We start from the raw sequence: 21,608 nt of genomic DNA on the forward strand, positions 1-21,608 counted from the left end.
GATTTGGATTTGTTATTCAAAATCCGGGGCGTGACAGAAACCTAATCAAAACTAAGAGCCTAGTGATGGCTATTTACAATGAGGTAGAAATTGTCATTCAAAATTGTGATTTTAATTTATCTAAAAGACTACGTCAAAAACTAAATTAACAACAACAATTAAAAATGAAGAAAAATAAAAGAGAGATAGATTTTTGGTGCTAGGAATCACTCTCTAGCAATTTCAATGCAACGAACACATTTCAAGCAAACAAACATATTTTCATGAGAACCAAATCCCGTACTTAATGCCGGTCAAGGCCACTAAGCCGAATTTCCTTAAGGGTATTCACATTTTCGGTTAGGACAAATATGAACTCTCTAATTCATGAGTTAGTACCTTAGTAGGGCTACCAAAACATGAACTAAAGGCCTAGAGCTCTAGAAATTAGGGATTTAAGCATGCAATAGTTACAACCTAAAATTTAACGATTGCTTAGTTCTCTACCTAATGCCGGTTAAGGCCACTAAGTCAATTTCTTTTATTTGGTATCCATTCTTCCGGTTAAGGCAATAATGAACTCTCTAACCCTAATCATTATGCCTTGTTAGGGCCACAACGTCTAGGATTAAAGGCGAATGGCACAAGAAAATAGAAACTTAGGCAATCATTCATTCTCGATTAAGCAACTACTTGACACACCACACTAATTACATGAAGTTAGTGAACAAAAGAACCACCAATTGTATCACACATCACAAATCTCAAAACATAACAAAGAGAATGGTCAATTCCCTAAAATTTATGCATCAAGAATCAATTAACATAGTAATTAGAGTGCACCCATATGAAAATACATTATTTATCACTTGAAAAATATGTTCATTACATCAAAATTGAGCTAGAGATAGAAACCCTAGCTCCCAAAAGTAACTACTCACAACCCATATTCATGAACATCAAAATTACAAAATTCAAATAGCAAAGAGTAGAAAAGTGTAGGAGAAAACAAAGATAGTCACAAATAGCTATGAGGCTAGCATGACTAGCCTTGAATTACAACCTCACAAAATACCTAAATCTTGAATCTTGTAGACATTGAGCTCCTTGAAGCTTTGGGTGAGTAGCCCTTCAAATTCCTAAAATAAAAACTAAAGAAAATTTGGAAAATGAAAAATGGAGGAAGAAGATGGGAGAAGAGAGCAGCCCAAAGGGCTGCCTCTGTTTTTGGTATCGTGCGGCTGTTCTAGGGTCAGTCAATTAATGGGTGAGGTTATCAATATATATGTGGTCTCAGTGTGTGCCTGTTTGCCAAGGAAGAAGTGGATGATGAATGGATGGCTGTGATTAAAGGGAGAAATATGGTGTCTTGCGGCTAGGATTGACTGGAGAGAAGAGCACATGATGGGGCTGCTGCTTTCGTCAGAAGGAGGAAAGGATGGGTCTGATGGGATAAGGGGCACGTGGTCTGCATGTGTTTTGGCAGTAAAAGACTAAAAGAAACAAAGAAATGCACCTGCTCCTCCTTGCATAATTAAACCCTAATGTTTAATTGTTTTGCTGCCATGTGTCACCAAATCATGGGTTTTGGACTCTTTCAATTAAGCTAACATGCAGCTCATGGTTAATTAAGGATGTTTTGACCAAGGGAGTTGACTGCATCGATCTTTGTTGAAAACTCCATCTTTGCTATAATGATTTTGCACACTTTGCTTTCAATTTCCGCGACTCCGCTTATTTGCTACAAAATAAATAAAAATAGATTAATTACATAATAATTGACTTGAAGATTAACTTATTTATAGTGTTTTAGATACAATTACATGCATAGAAATACATGTAATTAATTCTCTAATAGCTTATTTTAGAAAGAAACTTTCCTGAATCCCACGACTCCAAAATAAACAAAATTGATTCCAAAAACTAACAAAATTGAACTAACAAGGGAGATAATATGCATACCCACTCAAAAGCACAAGACAAGATGCAGGGCACAATGCAAGAGACGGACAGATCTGATTGATTTCTGGGTCTTAGAGTTTAGGGTCTGAGCGACGGATTGAATATGCAGAAAGAGGAAGAAAAATAGGAAGGAGGTGGAGTTGAACTAGTAGATGTCGATTTCGCGGATTGCTATGGTCGACTTCGTTGTCGGGACTGGATGGAGTGAGCGGGAAATAGCAGATGGAGGGAGCGTGTACATACATGTACATACATGTACATTTGCAAGCATAATTAGCTATAATGGGCTACGCTCATTGTACCGCTAAATGTACTAATTCCCGCCAAAGGAATAACATACAGATGCACAGCCAGGCGGGACACATCCTGGGCCTTGGATCACCCCCAGATCACCGTCGACGCGCCGCCACGCGCTGCGCCAAGATAGCATCAGAAGCTCCCAGAGCTGGGGACTGAAGCACATCAGTCCCACATCGAAAACAAAGAGAAGATCAACCTCTTCCTCACCTATAAAAGGTTCTCTCCTCTCTCCTCATTAATTACGCATTCAATACTTACCTACTGTTACTTTGTCAACATAAATACATTGACTAACTTAGGCATCGGAGAGTTGAAGACCGCCCGGCGTGGTCTCCCTCTGACGCCCTTTGTATTTTACTTGACAGGTAGTGGAAGCTTTGAGAATTTCACAAGTATCGATCCGCCCACCGGATCAGCGTTAACAAAGGTTCAGCTACCGCCGAACTCTTAGACATTAACAGAGCGGGAACAAGAACAAAGTTTATGAACCCAAAACCTAAAAAGTTTGCCGACATGTTTAATTTTGGCACCTATTTCCACCCGAACGTCAAAATATTAGAAAATGTATAAAATGAAAATATACAACGCCACATGTTACCGTAGCTAAAATTAAAGAAATTTGGCGACGGAAATAATATGCCGTAGCCATTGAGGGCATATTTATGCGACGGCAACGCCATGCCATGGCAAGTAATTTTTCTCTTTGCGACGCCGCATTTGCCGTAGCGAATTTTAGACCAATGGCGACGGCATTCTCATGCTGACGCTAACTGGTGAAGCCAAATGAATTCTTTTTTGTAGTGTGGACGAGTATGAGTGCAACTAGTGTAATAGCAGGATTTGAACCAAAAAGAGCTTGGATTAAATAAAATAAAGGGATTAGAAGTCAAAAGAAATAGTTAAGGGTAAAAAAGTAAATTAACTCATGACATGTGGCAAGTGGAGAGCGTATTGTCCTTATTTGTAAGATTTAATCCTTAGAGCAAGTCCACCGGTATGTGTTTGACCGGGCAAAAGCATGGAATGTTGATGTGGTGACCAGGTATAATGAAAAACCACCTTCCACCGGGCCTTGCTTGACCAGCCAAACTTTGGCTTTGCATGACCCAGGCCAAAAAAATGGGCAAGCCTGTGACTATTTTCTTGCCCAAGGTCATGGAGCTGCCAGCTCGGCCCACTAGAGAACGTGGGTGACGTCAGGTGCGGACGCAAAGAGACAGACGTGGGAGTGGAGGACACGGACCAACCACCTAGCGCCATGTGGCCCAGCACCTTCTGCATCCGTATTTTGCCGCGTAGCGACATTGCTTTTGCGGCAGGGGACAGGTGGCATCGAGCCGTTGGCTTTTCATAAAATTTGAAACCAACGGTCCTTTAATCTGGGCCATTGGTTTCAATTAAGGTGAACAATCTGACGGTGGATGAATTAATATGTATGTATATATTAATTGTAAAAATGAACAGTAAAAAGTGAACAGTAGTTTTTACCAGTTAAAATACGAGATGAACATTGGGAATGAACAGTAAATTACATGACTAGTAAAAATGAACAGTGTTGACCGGGCAAGAAAAAAACGGGTGGAAACCCATGTCCAGTGGCAGTGAATAGTAACTTGACTGGTCGAATTCTTGACTTCTCGACTTTGTCTTTTCTTGACTACGGGTGAACTTGCTCTTATAAAGGGATTAGAAGTAAAAAAAAGTAGTTAAGGGTTAAAAAGTAAATTAACTCATGACATGTGGCAAGTGGAGAGCAAATTGTCCTTATTTGTAAAATTTAGTCCTTATATATTTAGTTCAATCTTTAAATGATGTATTTGTCAAGTCATCTTTTGTCAATAACTTATATGTAATTTGTTTTTTTTTTTTTTTGAAGAAGGTTGATTTCATTAGATTGAATAGCCATTAGCATGAACAAGAGTCTACCATGTACTTGAATAGGAAACAGACAAATCTCAAATTCTATCAAGTAAGTACAAACTCATTTCAAACTGTATTTTAAGCTCACTATAGCAGCTAGCTTATAGTACAAAGAACTACTCCTAGGGCAAAATTAGAAGCTAGCTTCCCATTAGCCAATCACACAATTATGGTACCAACAGAAATGTCACTTCCCAGCAAATAAATAGGAGTAACTCCTTATCCATAATCCACTTGACAACCAATCTTATTCCAAATAATTACCAAACTGCCATAGAAGTCGTGAACTAAATTGGTCCTGAACCATAAATCAACCTGAAGGCCCAAGAAGGTCCTCCTCTTAAGCCAGGCCCACCCTCATCACTAAGTGATAAATAAGGATGGCAAGACACCCTCCTTACCGGCCCACAACATATAGCCCATCAGCCCAAATTTGAGCCCAGACCCGAAGACCCATGTCCAAACTTGTGCAAAAGAAGCAGTAGCCTCAACTCTCTGCTGCCAATCTTTCTCCACCGCGGTCAGGCTCTTCGAAGGCCGTCCTTTCCACCATAGCATCAAGCTCCGATCAGAACCGCCTAGATCAGTCAAATTCGGCCTTTGACCGGTTTCACGATCTCAACCAACCTCTAGCTACACCAGAGACTCACGACTTCGACTCCAAACCACTGCCGCAACAGCAGAGACCTCACTTGCAGCCCAAGCCACGACGGCTACCGCTAAACCAGACTCTCACTGACTCCAAACCGCCTCCGCTAAACCCAATTCATGCGGACTCCTCCTCTATAGTCTAAGCGATGACCCCAAAGGCAATACCAAGCTGCAACCTTGCCTCACCCTAAGGCAGACGCGACGACGAGAGACATTGCCTCTACTAGATCCAACGAAGAGGATTAGATCTGTCGTCATCGCTCTCTTTGCTCAAAATCCTAGGGTTTGCTGGTTTTAGACTTACTTGCTTGGTTGTGAGGAAGTAAGAATGGAATTACCATTTTGTGTTAAAAAAAATAAGAGCCTTAAGATAACACCAACGGCTAAGATTACGTCATATAACATGGAATATCAATACATTAGATGTACATATCCTTAAATCTGTTAAAGGTAAAAGTGTAATTACACACATGATATCACTCTGCTACTCTAGTACTTGGTATATATAGCTGCAAGTCTTCATTCTCGAGCATGTAACAGAGCCTAAAGTTTTCAATACAAGTTCTTTCTCTTAATTTTCTTACTTTTCTTCTTCAAGCTTTCAAAATCTGCTGGCCACAACCTGTTGGGAGTTAGGACTCGAACACTAGACATGAGAGCTCCATGTTAGGCTACTCCACTAACCTTACCACACTAGGTAATTTTTTTTTTCTTTCTATTTCTTCTACATATTTATAATTGGGTGGTTCTAGTTGGACCTCCAACTTTTTTCAATTATTAATAGACTTTGTCAAGTCATATGAAAAGACAAATAAGGACAAAGTGAGGAAAATGAAAAAAAAATTACTCTTCTTGCCTCCCCAAATATAACATTCAATTAAATTGTTTTTTTCTTTTTCCGGAATTTCCTTATATTTTCATATAGTTTTATAATTTACCTAAAATAATTAAGTAAAAATAATAATTTCTATACATGGCCCATCATTTAATACAAAATTAAATTCAAAAAAATCTGATTTGGAATTTTATTAAACTAAATTAATTGAATATTATGATATAGTTATTATTCAATCTTCCAACTCATAAGCTTGGTAATTGTGGAAGAAAATTCGCTTGATCTCCACACTAGCAGCAGGGAGCGTCTAGGTTTTTTCGAGACTTCCTTCTCGTCCGGCGGCGCTTGAGATCGGCGTTGGTTTTTCGCCATGCCGGTCTTAGGTGGCTGCCGGGCGGGGACCTGAATGCTATCGCCTGGGTAGTCTCATGGGTGGGGTGACGTTCAAAGCTTTGAGTGGGATGGGCGACGGTGGAGTTCGGTTTGGTCGGCTTAGGCAGGTACGGTGGGCGTCGAGTGTTTTCAGGATCTGTGGCGGCGCGCCTCTTCGGCAGGGGATTTCCAGGGTCTGTGACAGCGTGGCTATGGCGGTTTGTGGTAGATCGGTGTGGCGGCGAGGCTCTAGTGGTCTGGGAGGATCGTTGGGGTGGCGTGGCTACGATGGATTTGCGCGGATCGTGGTGGCGGCGTGGCTAATCAGTTTCTGTGCGATTTCGTGAAGAAGGTCACGGCGTTGTTTTGATCAGGGTATCATGGTCGACGCCTGGAGGTTGGGGATAGTGTGGTGGGCTCGGGTCATCTTTCTGCTGCTGGGCTTTGAGCTAAGCCCAATATCTTGGGGCTGCTTTTTGGCTTTAACCTTTGTTTTTAGGGTTTTTCTTTTTAAATTCCAATAACTCCCTAGTTTTGTCTAGGGAAGGTAGTGGGTTTTGGCCCAGTTTAGGCTTGCTTTTTTAGTGGGCTTTAGTCTATATTGCTATGGTTTCTTCTTACATCAAGTTAATGAATCTCCTGGAGTACCACAATTGAGTGCATTGACGAAGGGAGATTCGAAATAGTTTTCTTAGTGTACGCTGAGATTTGTAGTTGTGTAGGCTCGTAAATTCAAATGAGCATCATTGTACTAGTGGATGGTACCCGTATTCCCTTACCTGCTTGACCACTGATTTAGGGTACAAGCATATAGGGTTTATTTGTATATATGTGCCGTTCTGGCTTTGGGATTAAATGAAATCTTTATATACTCTGTCAAAAAAAAAAAAAATCTTCCAACCCAAAACCCTTGAAATCCTTCTTTTAACAAATTCAAAGGGATTCTAGCAATATATCAAGATCAAGAACCAACCCTCTGATTAATTTTGGTGGAGGTACTCATAAGAGAGCAATATCATGTGATTTTGATTCAATATTCTTCTCGTGGTTGAAGATAGAGATAAAAAGTAGAGTAACAGATTATTGTATCTCATATTCAAGGGTGTTTTGGTAAAAATAAGGAGGTCTACTTAGCTTTTCAAGTATTCTAGAAAGTAAATTAAATGTGTACTAAGTATAGGAGGTCCAAATAGCAAATTTAGAGGTTCAACTAGAACCACCATTTATAATTTGCTTTCATATTCTAGGTTTTTTAATAGATTCACTTATTGACGGGCCTGGACTTGGCCCCTCCATTTCCCCCATTATTGTAGGCTTGTCCAGTGTGCATGGGAAGCCCACAGATTTAGCGGAAAACAACAGCATTGATCAAACTCATATTTTGTTTCTTAAATGAGCGTAGTTATTGGAGAAGAACACTGATGAGTAGTAACACTACTAACCAACCGAAGAGCTACTTGAGTACTAAACAATGACTAGCAAGACTACGCATTTCTGATGCCAAAGGTAGAAGTTACAGATGAACCCAATACAAAAGAAAATCTAACTAATGGTAGTGATCAACCACATTCCATATTATCATTTTTGGAATCAAAACTACATTCCATATTTGAAATAACGATAAAAATAGTCAGGCATGGGGAATAAGAATCAAGCTCTAGAGATTTGGGGGCAATATTCACTATTCACTCATCATAAACGTCCCAACAGTTTTAGTTCTTTCCCATAACCCCATGACTCCATATCCACGAATGCATTCATTCTCGAGAACTGATTTAAAGGTATGCACTATATCAATTCTCTTGTCCTTGTTGGTCTCTTCGAGTTCGCTGGTTGAATTGCTTATACCAAATCTCTCAGATGAACTTTAGAGCTTCTCATATTTTTCAGGAAGGAATTAAAATAACTGATGCTTTGGCAAATCATGGTATGTCTTATTCTAATTTGGTGTGGTTGGATGATCCTCCACCTTTTATAGTATCGTATTGTAATAGTGACATTAGAAGTCTGCCTCAATTTCATTTTAGTTAGTCTGTTGTTTGTTTGTTTGTTTATTTTTTTTTCTAGGATGTTTTGGTTTTGGTCCCCCTCCTTCATTCTTCTTCTTTGATTAATAAAATAATGCGATAGGGAGGCTTTTTCCTCTCCTATCCACAATCTTTAAGCCAAAAAAAAAAATGTAATACTAAAATTTTAACATTTTATTTGTAGAATTAATGTTATACAAACTGAAAAATATCTAGACCGGTCGTTTTGTTTGCTTGGTTACCTTACGTAATTATTCTGAGATCTATTTGTTTCAATGAATCTAGTGTCCCACGATCAAATTTGACGGGACTTGGTCAAGGGAGCCTAATGAGTAATGAGACAACAACCCTAGGGATCCCAAACCCCAACAATTGGCTTTTATTTTTTTTCTTTCTCGATTTGCAGCAATAGTGAATCTCCGCAGTCTCAAAACCCTGAAGTCCGGGTTTAAATTTAGTGTTAATTAGGAAAATTAGATTAATTGGTCATGTGTGATATGTGAGTAACAGTAGTTAAATATTTTCTGATTTAACAAGAAACAAATCTTGAATAGAGACGATTCAAATTATAGATTTGCATTATCGGGAGAGGAAGAGTACTGTAAGACCCAGAAACGGAATACAACTAGGTTATGTATATATGACGGGGAAACAGTTTGACAAGTTGTTAGTTGTTATCGATCGAGATCAAGGGGAAATAGGGCTGAGGGTCGCCTCATTAGAGCTGTAGATGACTTTGAGATGAGAAACGTAGTATAGCTAGAGGCTTTAAAACTTTGGCTGGGAAAAAGGGAGGCAAGGCCGCCGCTTGCCCACGCCGCCAGTGGCCACACTTGCAACAACAAGCTTACGTGGTGGTGGACCTAGATATACTATCCACGCCCTACATACTTACATGACCACCTCCAGCTGCTCATATATGGTCGACTATGAAAACAAAGACGCCAAGAAGCCTTTAATTGAATCAAAACGATCTCCCTGTCTGATTTTATAGACACCTGATTGAACATGCATGGTGACAAAACCCAAACGATGACAAATTAGTGTTCATCTACATGATTATAAAACCCACAATATGGGGTTAGTAGTATTAGGCAAAACTGCTATATTGGGGTTTGAGCTCTCTAATACTATATGTATTACTCGATCCATATGTCATTGTGACATGAAAGCTAGGATTGTACTGCTTGTAAAGTACAAAAAGTTGTTAAAAGAACCAAAATCTCATATAGGAGTCGACTCCTCCACCAACCATACGTTCCGAGTACCTTTCAAACCCTAATATATCTACTATGGTTTGAAAGCTTGGTTTTCATATACGACACTATCTCTCTACATGCATTGACGTGTAGATATGGACTTAAGTCGTGTTATGCGCTCTAAACCGATCATTCATGTGACAAAAAGCAAACAAAGTGAAGATTAAAGAATTGGAAACAAAACAAGGTCACGCAACAAAATCACCAATCTCATTCTGAGTTTAGGGTTAACCCACGTTAGTCTAATCCTAAATTTTACATTAGAAAAGTATCAATCTATACACCAAGCAATTAAAATACTAAAATCTGAATCCACAATATTACAATAACATAAATACTAAACTCAATCCTCACTTCCATGTACGTAATTCATATACATAGCATCTGTTTAGAGTTCTAAATTAGTTTTCTGAAGCAATCTGTTGAATATATGTGTATCTTTATTTTGACCTTTGTACGTTTTCTTCTCTTCTAGAATTATCGCTTATTAACTTATAGGAAATCAAAGAGAAATACAGAAGAAAACAATGTCACACGTGTAAACATGTAACATGCATGCATGTGTGTCGTAGTAAATGACTTTTTGCTAGCTGAGTGAGTCGAAGAAGATAAGAAATCTGAGGGGTGATTGTAATGCATGAGGGCTTCCTCGTCGTCTTCCCCCTTCCCATCGATATCGAGCACTACTAACTCAACTGCATGCTCATTTTCATTACAGATATTGATCCACGACACAGTGTACATATTGCTGAAGCAAAAGACAATCGAGCACTACTAACTCAACTGCATGCTCATTTTCATTACAGATATTGATCCACGACACAGTGTACATATTGCTGAAGCAAAAGACAAGAAAATTGGAAGAAATAAGATTCTGTGCGATTGATTAAAAGCGTTTTCTGTGTACGACATCCTGGCACGTAATTTTTCAACAGTATCCTCATCTCAAAAATATCACTTAAATTATTATTCCGCAGAAACGACGTAGTATCCCAACTCGATCTGATCATATATGATATTTGATCTTTGTCGCCAAGTGGAAGTGGTTCAAAGATGTCTAGCTCTCCATCGATATTAAGCAATTCAATATTATCATGATCTTTATCAATCAAGAAGATGATCCGGTTCCAACTGTTATTTTTACCATAGCTAAGAACGTATTCTTCTTTGTCCTACATGCACAATGAAAATGAGGGAAGAGGTATTATACATTATAAAACATAATAGTAGTCCTAGAGCTAGAACTAGCTTATTTTTTCTGTTGGACAATAGCTCGAGAGGGACTAGAGCTTTTTTTATTTACTTTTAATCTTTTGTTTACGGGAGTGGATTATATTATATTTACTAGTAACCTGTTATAATCTCTTCTCTGATTGACCTCTTGATTGGTGCATATCATAATGAATAAAAACAAGAAGATTTTTTTCTTTTGAAACAGAGAAAGGGAAGCAGAAAAGGCCGCACTTTTCACGTGTTACCTAAACCCTAATTCACTCCCCCGGTCCAAGTTTGATCAGGAAGGGGTACTTGGGGGTAGAAGGGTGAGGCATGTGTTGAGGTCTTTGAGGACAAGGTTCTCATGAGATGCAGGCTAGGGTTGCATGTAAAGGAAGATGTCTAGGTTTGCGACGTCTCGTTTTTTGTCGATGTGGGGAGTTGTTTCTTGAAGACAGCAGAGAGTGAGAAAACTAAGAAAATTTTATGTATACGGTATTCCGGTATATATAAAATGGCCTAGTGGCCATGGCAGGAAGTTAGAAGGGGGAAACCGAGCGGGGGAAATAGTACTGTTATATATGGTGGTGGGGTGGTGCGTAAGAGAAGAAGACAGAGGAAGGTACAGATAGATAGTGCGAAGAGCAGGTGGGTATCCATGAGAGAAATCCGAAACTTTGTCGTTTAAGGGGAGGAGAGAATAGTTTTCGAACAGTTGTGGTTGCAAACACAGAAACAAAAATGCATAATTATACCTAGAAAGAAAGAAAGAAAGAGAAAGAAAATGGATATCGGAAAATGAAATGTTAATATGGAAGAGATCGAAGGGGTGCGTGTGGTGTGGTGGTGCCAGAACAAACTACAGATGGTTTCCACGTGATGCGGGCCTTTTGAAGCCGAGTACGGGGAATGGGACTGTCATTGTCCTTACCTGTGGCGGCTGTGACCCTTAACCTTATTTATGTGAAATATCCAGCTCTTCTTAATTTGTTATTGTTGTAATATATATGAGGTAGATAAGTTGCCTTACTTCTCGGATCATTTGGTGCCAGATAAAACTTGGAAAAAAAACAAACCACAAGTATGTATGGGTAGGTTGAGCAGTTATGAACCCTATGGTACGTGGAATGTTGTTTTGATGTCTCTGTTAATGAATTTGGATGAAATACGTTCTAAATCTTTCATAACTTCTTCATTATGTAGTGTTGTGACATCATAATTTGAACCGTTATTTTCAAAATCGTCATTTTAAAACCATTTCTCTAGAGAGCCACTCATACAAAAATTATTTAGTAATTAATTTGTATAAAACAAATGAACGATTATTCATGTTTATTTTTTATTTACAAGACAAAACTAGATGATGAAAATGTATGCATATGCAAGAGAGTTTGGATGGCCATGTTTAGAGACAAGAATATTATATAACATTTCTCATTTTTTCCTCACGTATATAGCTTAATGTTAACCCAATTTCCACTCTCCCTCATTACTATGGCTAATCCAAGGACTTCGCTCATTCCTCTTTTTATTTTTAAGATTTTTCAATAGCTAATTAGAAGATGAACTTGAACATCAATTTTTTACCCAGAAATGCATGACAACTTATCACATGCATAAGCACAACAATACACCTTCTTCATTCACTTTCCTTGGGTAAATTACCTCGTTTACTATTGACAGGCTATAGCTATAATATGTTCAACCTTAGTAATCATCTCCCTTAAAAAATAATTACGCGAGCAATGATCATCTTGTACTGCACGGTAAGACGTACAACTCCTCCGCTGTCTTAATTTCAAAATGGGTCCTTGACCAAAAGCACCAAAATGAGTCAGAATTATTCCACTTACCCCAGCAACAGATTTTTATTCCCCACTACCTAATTTAACTTAAAAAGATAATTTTACCCTCAGTCAAATTAATAAATTACACCATATGCCATCGAGCTCTCTCTCTTTTCTCCCCTCGGATCTGACTCTCTCTCTCTCTCTCTCTCTCAGCCGACGATGGTCGTGCAGCCCAGAAGCCTGAGCTCGTGCAGTCAGCGGCGAGTTTGTGCAGCCCAGAAGACGGCGGCAAGTTCGTGTAGCCGGCGAGCTCGTGCAGCGAGCTCGGAGTTCCTTTATGTCACCTCCGTGCAGCTAAGTTAGAGTTCCGGTTCGAGCAGCGAGCTCGGAGTTCGCTCCATCCATTCCCGGCGGCGAGTTCGTGCTAAAGACGGAAGTCGTCGGTTGCTTGGCTTCGCCGATCACGAAATCAAAATCGCAGCTCATCTCTCCGGCGGGATTTGGTGCTCGAGCTCGACCTCCGGTGCTAGACCCAGGCTCTCTGGCGCTCGACACAGGTCGATGGCAAAGGAGAACATTGATCTGGTATGCCGGTAGCGGAGGAGAACGACAATTTGGTGCCCAGAGCTTTTCTCTGAGTGCCCAAATCAAATTTTTTTTTTTCTGTAAATTGGTTCAGAAGCCCAAAATGAAAAAAAAAAAAAAAAAGGTTCTATTGGGGCAATAGAGGCCTGTTAAAAATTTATTGGGGCAATAGACGTTTTGAATTGATGTAATCTCCTCGTTTTTTTTCTTTAATCAAAGTTTTATTTGTCTAATTTTAGGAAAATTAGTTTCCATTCCGGCCACCGAAAGTTCTATTGGGGGGCAATAGACGTCTATTGGGGCAATAAACCTTTCCAGTGACCTCTTTGGGGACCTCCGGCGAGGTTTTCAGAAAAGTCCGGTGAGTGGCGACATGTGACCGGATTCCGGCGGCCGGTGATGGGGCTCTGGGGCCGGAATCCGGAATCCGGCGAAGTTGACCGGAATCCCACTGCTCCGGCAAAGTCTCCTATGGTTTCTCTCTCTCTCTAAAAGTAACAAAGGGGTGAGGGTAAAATGGTATTAAAAAAAATAAAAACAAAAAAAAAACATTAATAGGGTATTAGGAAACACTTCCTTAAAGTGTTTTGGGTAAGAGGGAATTAAAAAAAGGGAAAAACTCACAAACAGTACCTGAACTACGGGCCACTAATAACTTTCGTACCTCAACTTCAAAAAATATCATTTTGATACCTGAACTTTTCACCCCGACCCAAGATTCATACCTGGGATCCACTTCGCCGTTAATTGTGTTAACTTTGCCAGGGTAAATTTGTCCGTTCACTGTTCATCTTTTTCAAAGCTCTCTCCATCACCTCTTCTCTCTCTGTCTCATGAAACAAATTACGTCTCTCTCTCTCTCTCTCAGTCTCTCTTAGCTCCCCTATTACACTCCTTGATTGGATTCACGGGAAGCCCCACCACAACCTCCGCCGCAGCCAAACATGATAGTGGGTCTCAATTCCTACCCCTCCCTCATGCCCAACCCCACCATAAACCCCAACAACAACTCGACTGCGATGTTAGGTAGCGGGCCGAATTCGTGTCGATTCCAGTTCAACACGGTGGCTCAGTAGCAGCAGCTCGCATTGAAGCCACAGTCGCTGGATTCCATGAGCCCAAGCTCGTTTGACGGATCGTTGAGGCCTTGTGGTGGCAACGGAGGGTTCAACATCGATTGTTCAACGGCCTCCGCGAGGAAGAAGAAGCGAGGGAGGCCCAGAAAGTACTCCCCTGATGGAAATATTGCCTTGGGATCAATTGGAAAAGCTAGACCAAGTCACAAAACTCCCAAACTGAGAAAATAAGAAACACAAAACAAGACGAACAAGAGACTCTATGAACAAGATCCAACTTCTTCTTCTTCTTCTTCTTCTTCTTCTTCTTCCTGACGACCAAAAGGGCAATAAAGCCCACCACTATCTCCTCTGCAAGTTTAGAGAAAAGAGAAGAAGATATCGTTGTGATCCCATCCAGATCAGATAAACCCAACAACATGCATGTGGGTTAACTTTCTTCAACTCTCTTCCAAATGCAATATTATGAAGGAGTGCAAAAGCCCAGTTGATTTGGAGAAAGCGTGAATGATCGATGGAGAGCAAAGTTGGAACCAGCCAAAGAATTTTAGATTGCAAAGACATAGGACAGAATTTTCAATTTTGGAGAAGATGAACACCGAATGGACGATTCTACCCTTCAAAAGATGACGGCCCTCACATCGTTAGTGACTCCAGGTATGAATCTTGGGTCGGGGTGAAAAATTCAAGTACCAAAATGATATTTTTTGAAGTTGAGGTACGAAAGTTATTAGTGGCCTGTAGTTGAGGTACTGTTTGTGAGTTTTTCCCTTAAAAAAATTTAATAGAGTAAGTGGGAAAAAAATTCCTAAAAATAGAGTAAATGAACAAAAACCCTTTCAAAATCGTTGGATTAATGTTTATAATACCATCAGAAGAATGTTGCAGCATTTGAGGACAAACACCACGACAATTGCATAGCTAGTATTCCTTTGCATTCTATATATATATTCCACAATCCTCCAAATCTCCAGGTATAAAAAAATACCACATAAAATTAAAGTTTCTCTTCCAGACAAAAGAAGCTCTGTCAATCCCTCCATGGATTCTAGCATCCTATTACACTGAATCATCCATTGACGTGGGCCAGCTCCTTCATTGGAGTTTTCTGCTGCTTTTTACCTTTTAACCTAAACCCACATAGGTCTGAGAGCTTTCAATTTAAGGAAGTGTAATTGGTTACTGAGATCGCTAATGATGGGTTTAGCAGTAATATTGATTTCATATGCAGACAGGAGATCATCAGATTGTTCTTCACCGCTTAAGAAGGCTTCTCTACTAAAGTGAATCGTAAAGTGAACAAAGGAAAGTTAATTCACTAGTATCATCAAGAATCGAATTTCGTATCTTTCTTTAAGAATGATATTTAGAAGATAATAATTATATTGGTAACTTATTTGGTCATTTAAATTGTAATATCTACTTCACCTAAAATTGGAATGCTGAATTGCTGATAATGATGGTTGTACGATTTTCGATTTTTGCGGAATCATCATTAAAGAAGAACTTTAAAAGTTTACTGGAGAATACCTCATTGATTAATATCAAACTAATTAACCTATTACTATGCTATGCAATGTATATGTGGTTGAAGAGGAGGAAAGGAGTTAACTAATTGCTATAGATAATCTTTCTACATAACCAAAGTACAATAAATTAAAAAAAGACTGAACCGAGCTCTTAATTTATTGGTTCCTTATGTCCCAATTTGTCTTGCATTCTGTTCTTCTCCTAAGAACTAGCTACCTAATTACCAGAGCCGGAAACAGTACCAAAAAAAAAAAAGTGGCTTTTCCTCTAACTTTGCCTTTGTCTCAATTCTTTTGCGTCGAAGTTTAAGCAAAATTCCCAGGCCTACCACCACCTCCATCCGATAATGTCATTTTCTTAGGTTTGGCACAGGACCGAAAGACCCATGTGGAACCCAAGTTTCTGTTTTAGGTAAAACTCTTCAGCTGCTCCTCTGTTCTTGAAGCCAGTTTGTGAAGGCTTTCAGGGTCATCATGTCAGCTCTGTAATGCTTCTGTGTGAACTCCAGCAACATCGGCCATGTGAAATCCGGGTATATTCTCGGGTACGAACTATCCACCAACCCGCTCGGTGGCTTCACCACCTTATCATCTCTCGGACATAAGAAAAACGCTAGTGATTTCCTCGGAGTTTTGCTGTTCACTACTGCTCTGTGCAAGCAACTTTTGTACCTCCCGTTTGAAAGAGCCTGTATAAAATCCGAAACCAATTCATTAAGTTTCTTTCATCAATATCTAATCAATAATTTTAGTAATATCGAGGGGCGAGCTTAATTACCATGAAGGTGTCACCAATGTTAACAACAAAGGCGTTCAAATTCGGGCTGATCGAGCGCCATTCTTCGTCCACAAACACTTGAAGTCCCCCCACTTGGTCTTGGTGAAGAATGGTTAAGGAGGTCGGATCACAATGAGGTCCGGTGCCTAAAGTCTGGTCTGGTTTCTGGCACGGTGGATAGTAATTCAACCTCATTATCGAATCATTGTCTCCGAAAAATTCCTTGAAATGTGTTCTGTCCACGCCGAGACTCATTCCCAAAAGTTCCATAATCCCTATGGAAAGTGTGCTCATGGCCTCACTATAGTCTTGGTACACCCTCCTGAACAACACAAGCAAAAATCAGATTAATTAGGCCGGAACAGAGTTTAATAGAAGAATTAGAAGATAATAACATAACATTGCTCTGTTTTACTTTTGCTCTGTTTCAGTTATACATACCCGAATTCTTCGAAGTCTTCTCCCATGGCATTGCAGAGGTAATTTTTAACAACATTGGACTCGCTTTGGTCCGCGGTGTAGCGAAACGACAGAGTTTCTTTCCAGGGGAGTTTTGACGAGAACCTTCCGGTGAAGCTACTGGCGTAGCCGCAGTGCTCGCCGGCTTTCCTCTGAGCCCTCTGTTTTTCAGAGAGGGGCAAACCAAAGAAGTCGTCCATGTATTGGTGTGCATCAGCTATGAGACTGTCTTTAACGCCGTGATTCACGACGAGAAAGAAGCCATGCTTTTCACAGGCTTCTCCGACGAGCCTCGAGGCTTTCATTGCGGCCTCGGGGTTGCCGGAGAGGAACTCGCCCAAGTCTATGAGTGGGACTTGTAATTCTGGTGCGTTAGGACATGGCTTTTCGTCGTCGGGCCAAATGAACTGCTTGGGTATGTCAGTTTGGTACCGGAGCAACGAAGCGTCGAAGACTAGTGGCTTTTGGTCATCTTCTTTGTGGTGATTTAGGGTTTTCATGCACTCAATTGCCATTGCATTAACAAATGTGTGAGAGAAACAGAGGAGGGACAACAGAGAGAGAACAGAGTATTCAAAGTAGTGGGAGAAACTGTGATAGATATAAGTTTGAGAAGTGTGATGAGAGAAAAGCCAAGGCCGCTTATTGGGTGGATGAGTGAACAAAAATTGGAATCTTATAGCTCTCTCCTTCTCTCTCATTCAAATTATAAGGTTTGCAGAAGAGGACTCTTGGAGAGGTCAAATTTGCAGAAGTGGGTTTCTGAATTGGCAAAATTACCATCTGGGGGATTGTTTGTCTTTATTGTTGGTGCCACGAAAGCTTTTCCCGATGGCGTTTTGGCATTTCCTTCTGGGGAAGAAAATGTTAATGGCTACCATTGAACTACCAGACCAGCAATATATTATTTCATAGTCTCCCTAATATTTTGTTCTAAATTTATTTAAACAAAATCATAGGGCGTGTAACTTTGTATGGGTTTATATAGTAAAATCGTGCACTCAATGTTATTAGACCAACAATTTTCCGGTGCTCGGAACGTGGAGCCCTCTAGCAAAAGAACACAGAAGAAGCACCCAACCCTTTTTAGAGGTCTACATGCTTACGTTAATTAGGAAAAGCCTATCACCTAAAACATAATTAGTCCTCCCCTCACCCTTCCTTCAAAAGTTTCTTTTGATAAAGACAATCTAAATTTTGGTAGAAGACATCGGATTTTAAATAAAGTACTCAAAATATAGATATGAATATACAGCAAATTAGATACTTTTAGTTTTCGTGCAACTTTATATAAAATGAAGTTTTTCTCCACATTTTACATTGTTCATATAAAATTAGATACTTAATTTTGATAATTTTTTGTTTCAAGTTTTTGGTGTGTTGTGTGTGTGTGTTTGGGGGGGGGGGGGGGGGTAAACTTTTCGAAAGAGAGGGGTCATATCCTTTTAGTAAATTAACAAGAAGGTACTCTTTCTGTACAAAAAGCTTCAGCATTTATTTTGTGTACCTCTGAAAAATGCAGAAATTTTTGTTTTCCCATTCATTCTAATTAAAGCAGTTCCAAAGAAGAAAAGAGGGGAGAGAGAGAGAGCAACAACAAAGTACTTGAAAGCAGACTTGTTTTGTAACAAGTACTTAGCATGACCAATGAGCGCGAGTGAATTGTGGAGTATCAGGTGGCTATGTTGGCCATGATTGCAAATATTCCAACGTAAAGAGGAGAGGACAAACGAGTATCTATTTGTGAGTGTGGGGGTCGGGGGTTTTGCACGTAGTTATATGTCTCCAGTGTCTGCCACATCAAGAACAGAATGAGAGAGACTAGGAGGCTTGCCTAGGATGGTATTGAATTAATGGGGGGACTAACAATCACCATCGATATTTATACTCAGTAGGGTCTAATTTGTTTACAAGTTGATAGATTATGATCATATCAGATATGTATATCTCACCACACCAGCTCATGACTCATGGTCGATTCGATCACTAGCTAGCTAGGTAATATGGATTTCGATTTGGACGGGCACCCGAATATTTGGATAATGAACATGAAGTGAAAGAAAACCCTATGACCATCGTGTGTGTGTTTTGTTTTTATAGATAGAATTCTTAATTGACCAAAAGAAAAAAAGATAGAAATATATCTTAAAGACACAGACTAACAAAGATTTTTTCACTGGTAATTCAAGGAGTTGATGATCCTTATTATTTAATGGATGAAGCAAAGCTAATCCTTCTACTTTAAACATGATTAACGAATAAGCAAGGCATATCTCATCCGTATAATTAAGCAGCATTTGCTGTTAATTACAACATGGCCAACTGCATGCATGAGGGTTAATTATTGAAATGATCGAAGCGACATGGCGTTTTCGACATGCACGACTGAGTCGAAGTGACAATACAACAAGGAAAAGTGAAGAGACAAAATTATTGAAATTGGCTGGGGTAGTGTTTATTTGCAGTCGATCACTGTAACAGTTTGAGAGTGCAGAGTGCAGGGTTACTTATGGTTAATTGCTGCCTTAAAATTAAAGCAAATAATGTACAACAAGGGTAGATTTCAAGACTTCTCAATGAGAGTTGACAGAATATAAGCCAATTTCTTCTACTTAATTGGCTATAACTTCCCATAAGTCATGAGAGATACATTTTAAATATTAGATTCTTACTTTTTATAAAGTTATCAAAAATATGTCACAACATCACGCTCAACTCTATAGTTGAGTTTATATCTTTTATTATTATTTTTTGATTACTTTATATTTTTATTGTTTGTTGTTGTTTGATGTCATCATTTTTCTTGACTAGATAGTTAATTTGCAAACTTCTTTATATTGTTTTTGGGTCATCAACTCATGTAACTTCTGTTGGTTTACTCAATGCGTAATTTTAAATAATTGTATAAATTGTCTAAAAATTATTATATCTATAAATTATAATAAATTAGCAAAAAAAAAATTCTAAAATCTTGATTCAATCATAAACTCTAGTTTTCTCAAACCTCCTCTCCGAATAAAATCTTAGGCTTTCAGTCCCCCAACCTATGTCTTCCGTTTGCCTATGTGCTTTTATTAACGTTCGTTGAGGTATCGCCTTATTCACATTATGTAATTTTCTTCAAGAGATAAAAATAAAAATGAAAGTTCAAATTATCTCGTTTCCATTAATTAGGTGGGATTAGGAGGTGATCGACAATCAAGAGCAAGTGAATGGGGCAACTGGCATGGTGGAGGGTAGTGGAGTTTGAAACACTGTCATGCATAACACTATAACCAGCCTCTTAGTTTGCACCAAATTTCAATTCCCTCGGAAAATCGATGGGACTCAACAACCATGAACTAGAAGAAAGTGATATATAGTATGTGAGTGACATATCGTCGGCAACATTTACATTTCAGTTCCTTTCATTATCCACTAAAAGATTGCTCTCCTTTTGAGTTTTGACCCATGTAGCTCATATATGTGCCGTCATCAGACAAATCCTGGTGGGACCTTTTTGTATTAGGGTTTTCTAGCTAAGAAAATCAGTGCCTCCATACATATTAGTCAAACTGATTACATTTAAGATTTCAGAGTGGAGTGGAGAAAGTTGATTTATAAAAAATGGACCCCAAAAGACATCTTCTTTTTTTTTTGCCGCAACAATCGTCAGACTAGAACTTGTCTCTCTTATATCACAAGTATTCTGATTTCTGTTCTGTGACCCTTGGTAAAACCCTAAAATTCTGTAAGTGCTTCTATTAATTTTAAAAAGAAGAAAAGAAGAGAAGGGACATGCAAACTGAATATTTGTCTTGAGAAGAAGCTCCAACGTATCAGACAAAAGAAGGGACAAAAGGTTATGTGGTAAAGAGAAATCTAATCTTTCATGGTTTCTGTTCATCTCCGCTCTTTGTTTTTACCTCTGTTAGATCTTAGATGTGGCAAAAGTAAAACGTATAACCACAAAAATACGTATATTGGCTTTCTAGCTAGGCTTAGGTACGTGATATCATTTTCAATGGGGCTACTTCTTGTTCCCCATTTGTGCATAACCCAAAAAAAAAAAAAAAACTAGTTACTAGCCGCAGAATATACACGCACGTACTGTAGGAGTAGTAGCTATACAACCGTTTTTTATTTTTTCACATCATAAATATACCAGCTTTAGCTACCGTTGCTACCCAGAAACTATGAGCATCTTTAGCAATACCACCTATATTTGAGTTAAATTTTAGTTAAAGTAGCTAAAAAGTTATTTTGGCTAGCTACTTTTAAAATATGTTTGCATCAGTTTTATCTATTTTAGCTAGTTTTGAATTTATATTGTTTTTCGAATAAAGATTAGATAGTTTAAATATATTTATATATCACAAAAAAAATTCAAAATGAATGTTTTTTTTTTTTGAGGGGTCAAAAGGAATGTTTTAAATTAACATAAATTATAGAGAGTCTCATCTCGCTCTCTATATTTATGAGCGAGATAGCTAAAAATTATAATGGAGAGCCACTTAGGAGTCTGGTGCAACCACTAAGATAGATAAAAAGCTAAACATGCTCTCCCAAATAGCTAAGAAGCTAAAATAGAATATGCTAAAGATGCTCTAATTGATTCAGCCTAACAAAAATAGCTAGGTGCATGACAACAACAAGGGTGTGATTGATGTATGCAATATGTGCAACCACTAATTAATGGGACAAAAATGGGTAGGCAAAGGAAATTCAAGTGTGATAATGTATACCTATTTTTGTCCAAATTTATGTCTTACTCCCCACTAGTTTCTAGCATGGCAAAAAATGGACGTCAATGTATAACCTATGCTACCGTGCTTACTGTCACAATATCACTCTCCATTTTAGGTAAGATTGATAGTGCAATGGAGAGTGAT

The 21,608-nt window shown here is 38.9% G+C and overlaps 1 protein-coding gene across 1 annotated transcript; it reads right to left on the reverse strand.

Moving 5' to 3' along the window:
* Positions 1 to 15,556: 15,556 nt before the first annotated feature.
* On the reverse strand, positions 15,557 to 17,396 carry LOC133715445 (gibberellin 20 oxidase 1). Its single transcript, XM_062141942.1, has 3 exons — positions 16,720 to 17,396; positions 16,279 to 16,600; positions 15,557 to 16,189 (listed from the first exon to the last, which is right to left on the reverse strand). Exons 1-3 carry the CDS (start codon positions 17,250 to 17,252, stop codon positions 15,923 to 15,925), a joined length of 1,122 nt encoding a protein of 373 aa, XP_061997926.1. The 5' UTR covers positions 17,253 to 17,396; the 3' UTR covers positions 15,557 to 15,922.
* Between the last annotated feature and the right edge of the window lie 4,212 nt (positions 17,397 to 21,608).

Source organism: Rosa rugosa, chromosome 6 (genome assembly GCF_958449725.1).
Source record: "Rosa rugosa chromosome 6, drRosRugo1.1, whole genome shotgun sequence".
NCBI lineage: Eukaryota > Viridiplantae > Streptophyta > Magnoliopsida > Rosales > Rosaceae > Rosa > Rosa rugosa.

Bases quoted from the DNA above. Each gene is read 5' to 3' on its own strand.
- LOC133715445 (XM_062141942.1), bottom strand. From the start codon at position 17,252: ATGGCAATTGAGTGCATGAAAACCCTAAATCACCACAAAGAAGATGAC. The intron at 16,601-16,719 runs GTATGTATAACT...TGTGTTGTTCAG, and splicing joins GAAGACTTCGAAGAATTCGG to GAGGGTGTACCAAGACTATA. The intron at 16,190-16,278 runs GTAATTAAGCTC...GATTTTATACAG, and splicing joins ACATTGGTGACACCTTCATG to GCTCTTTCAAACGGGAGGTA.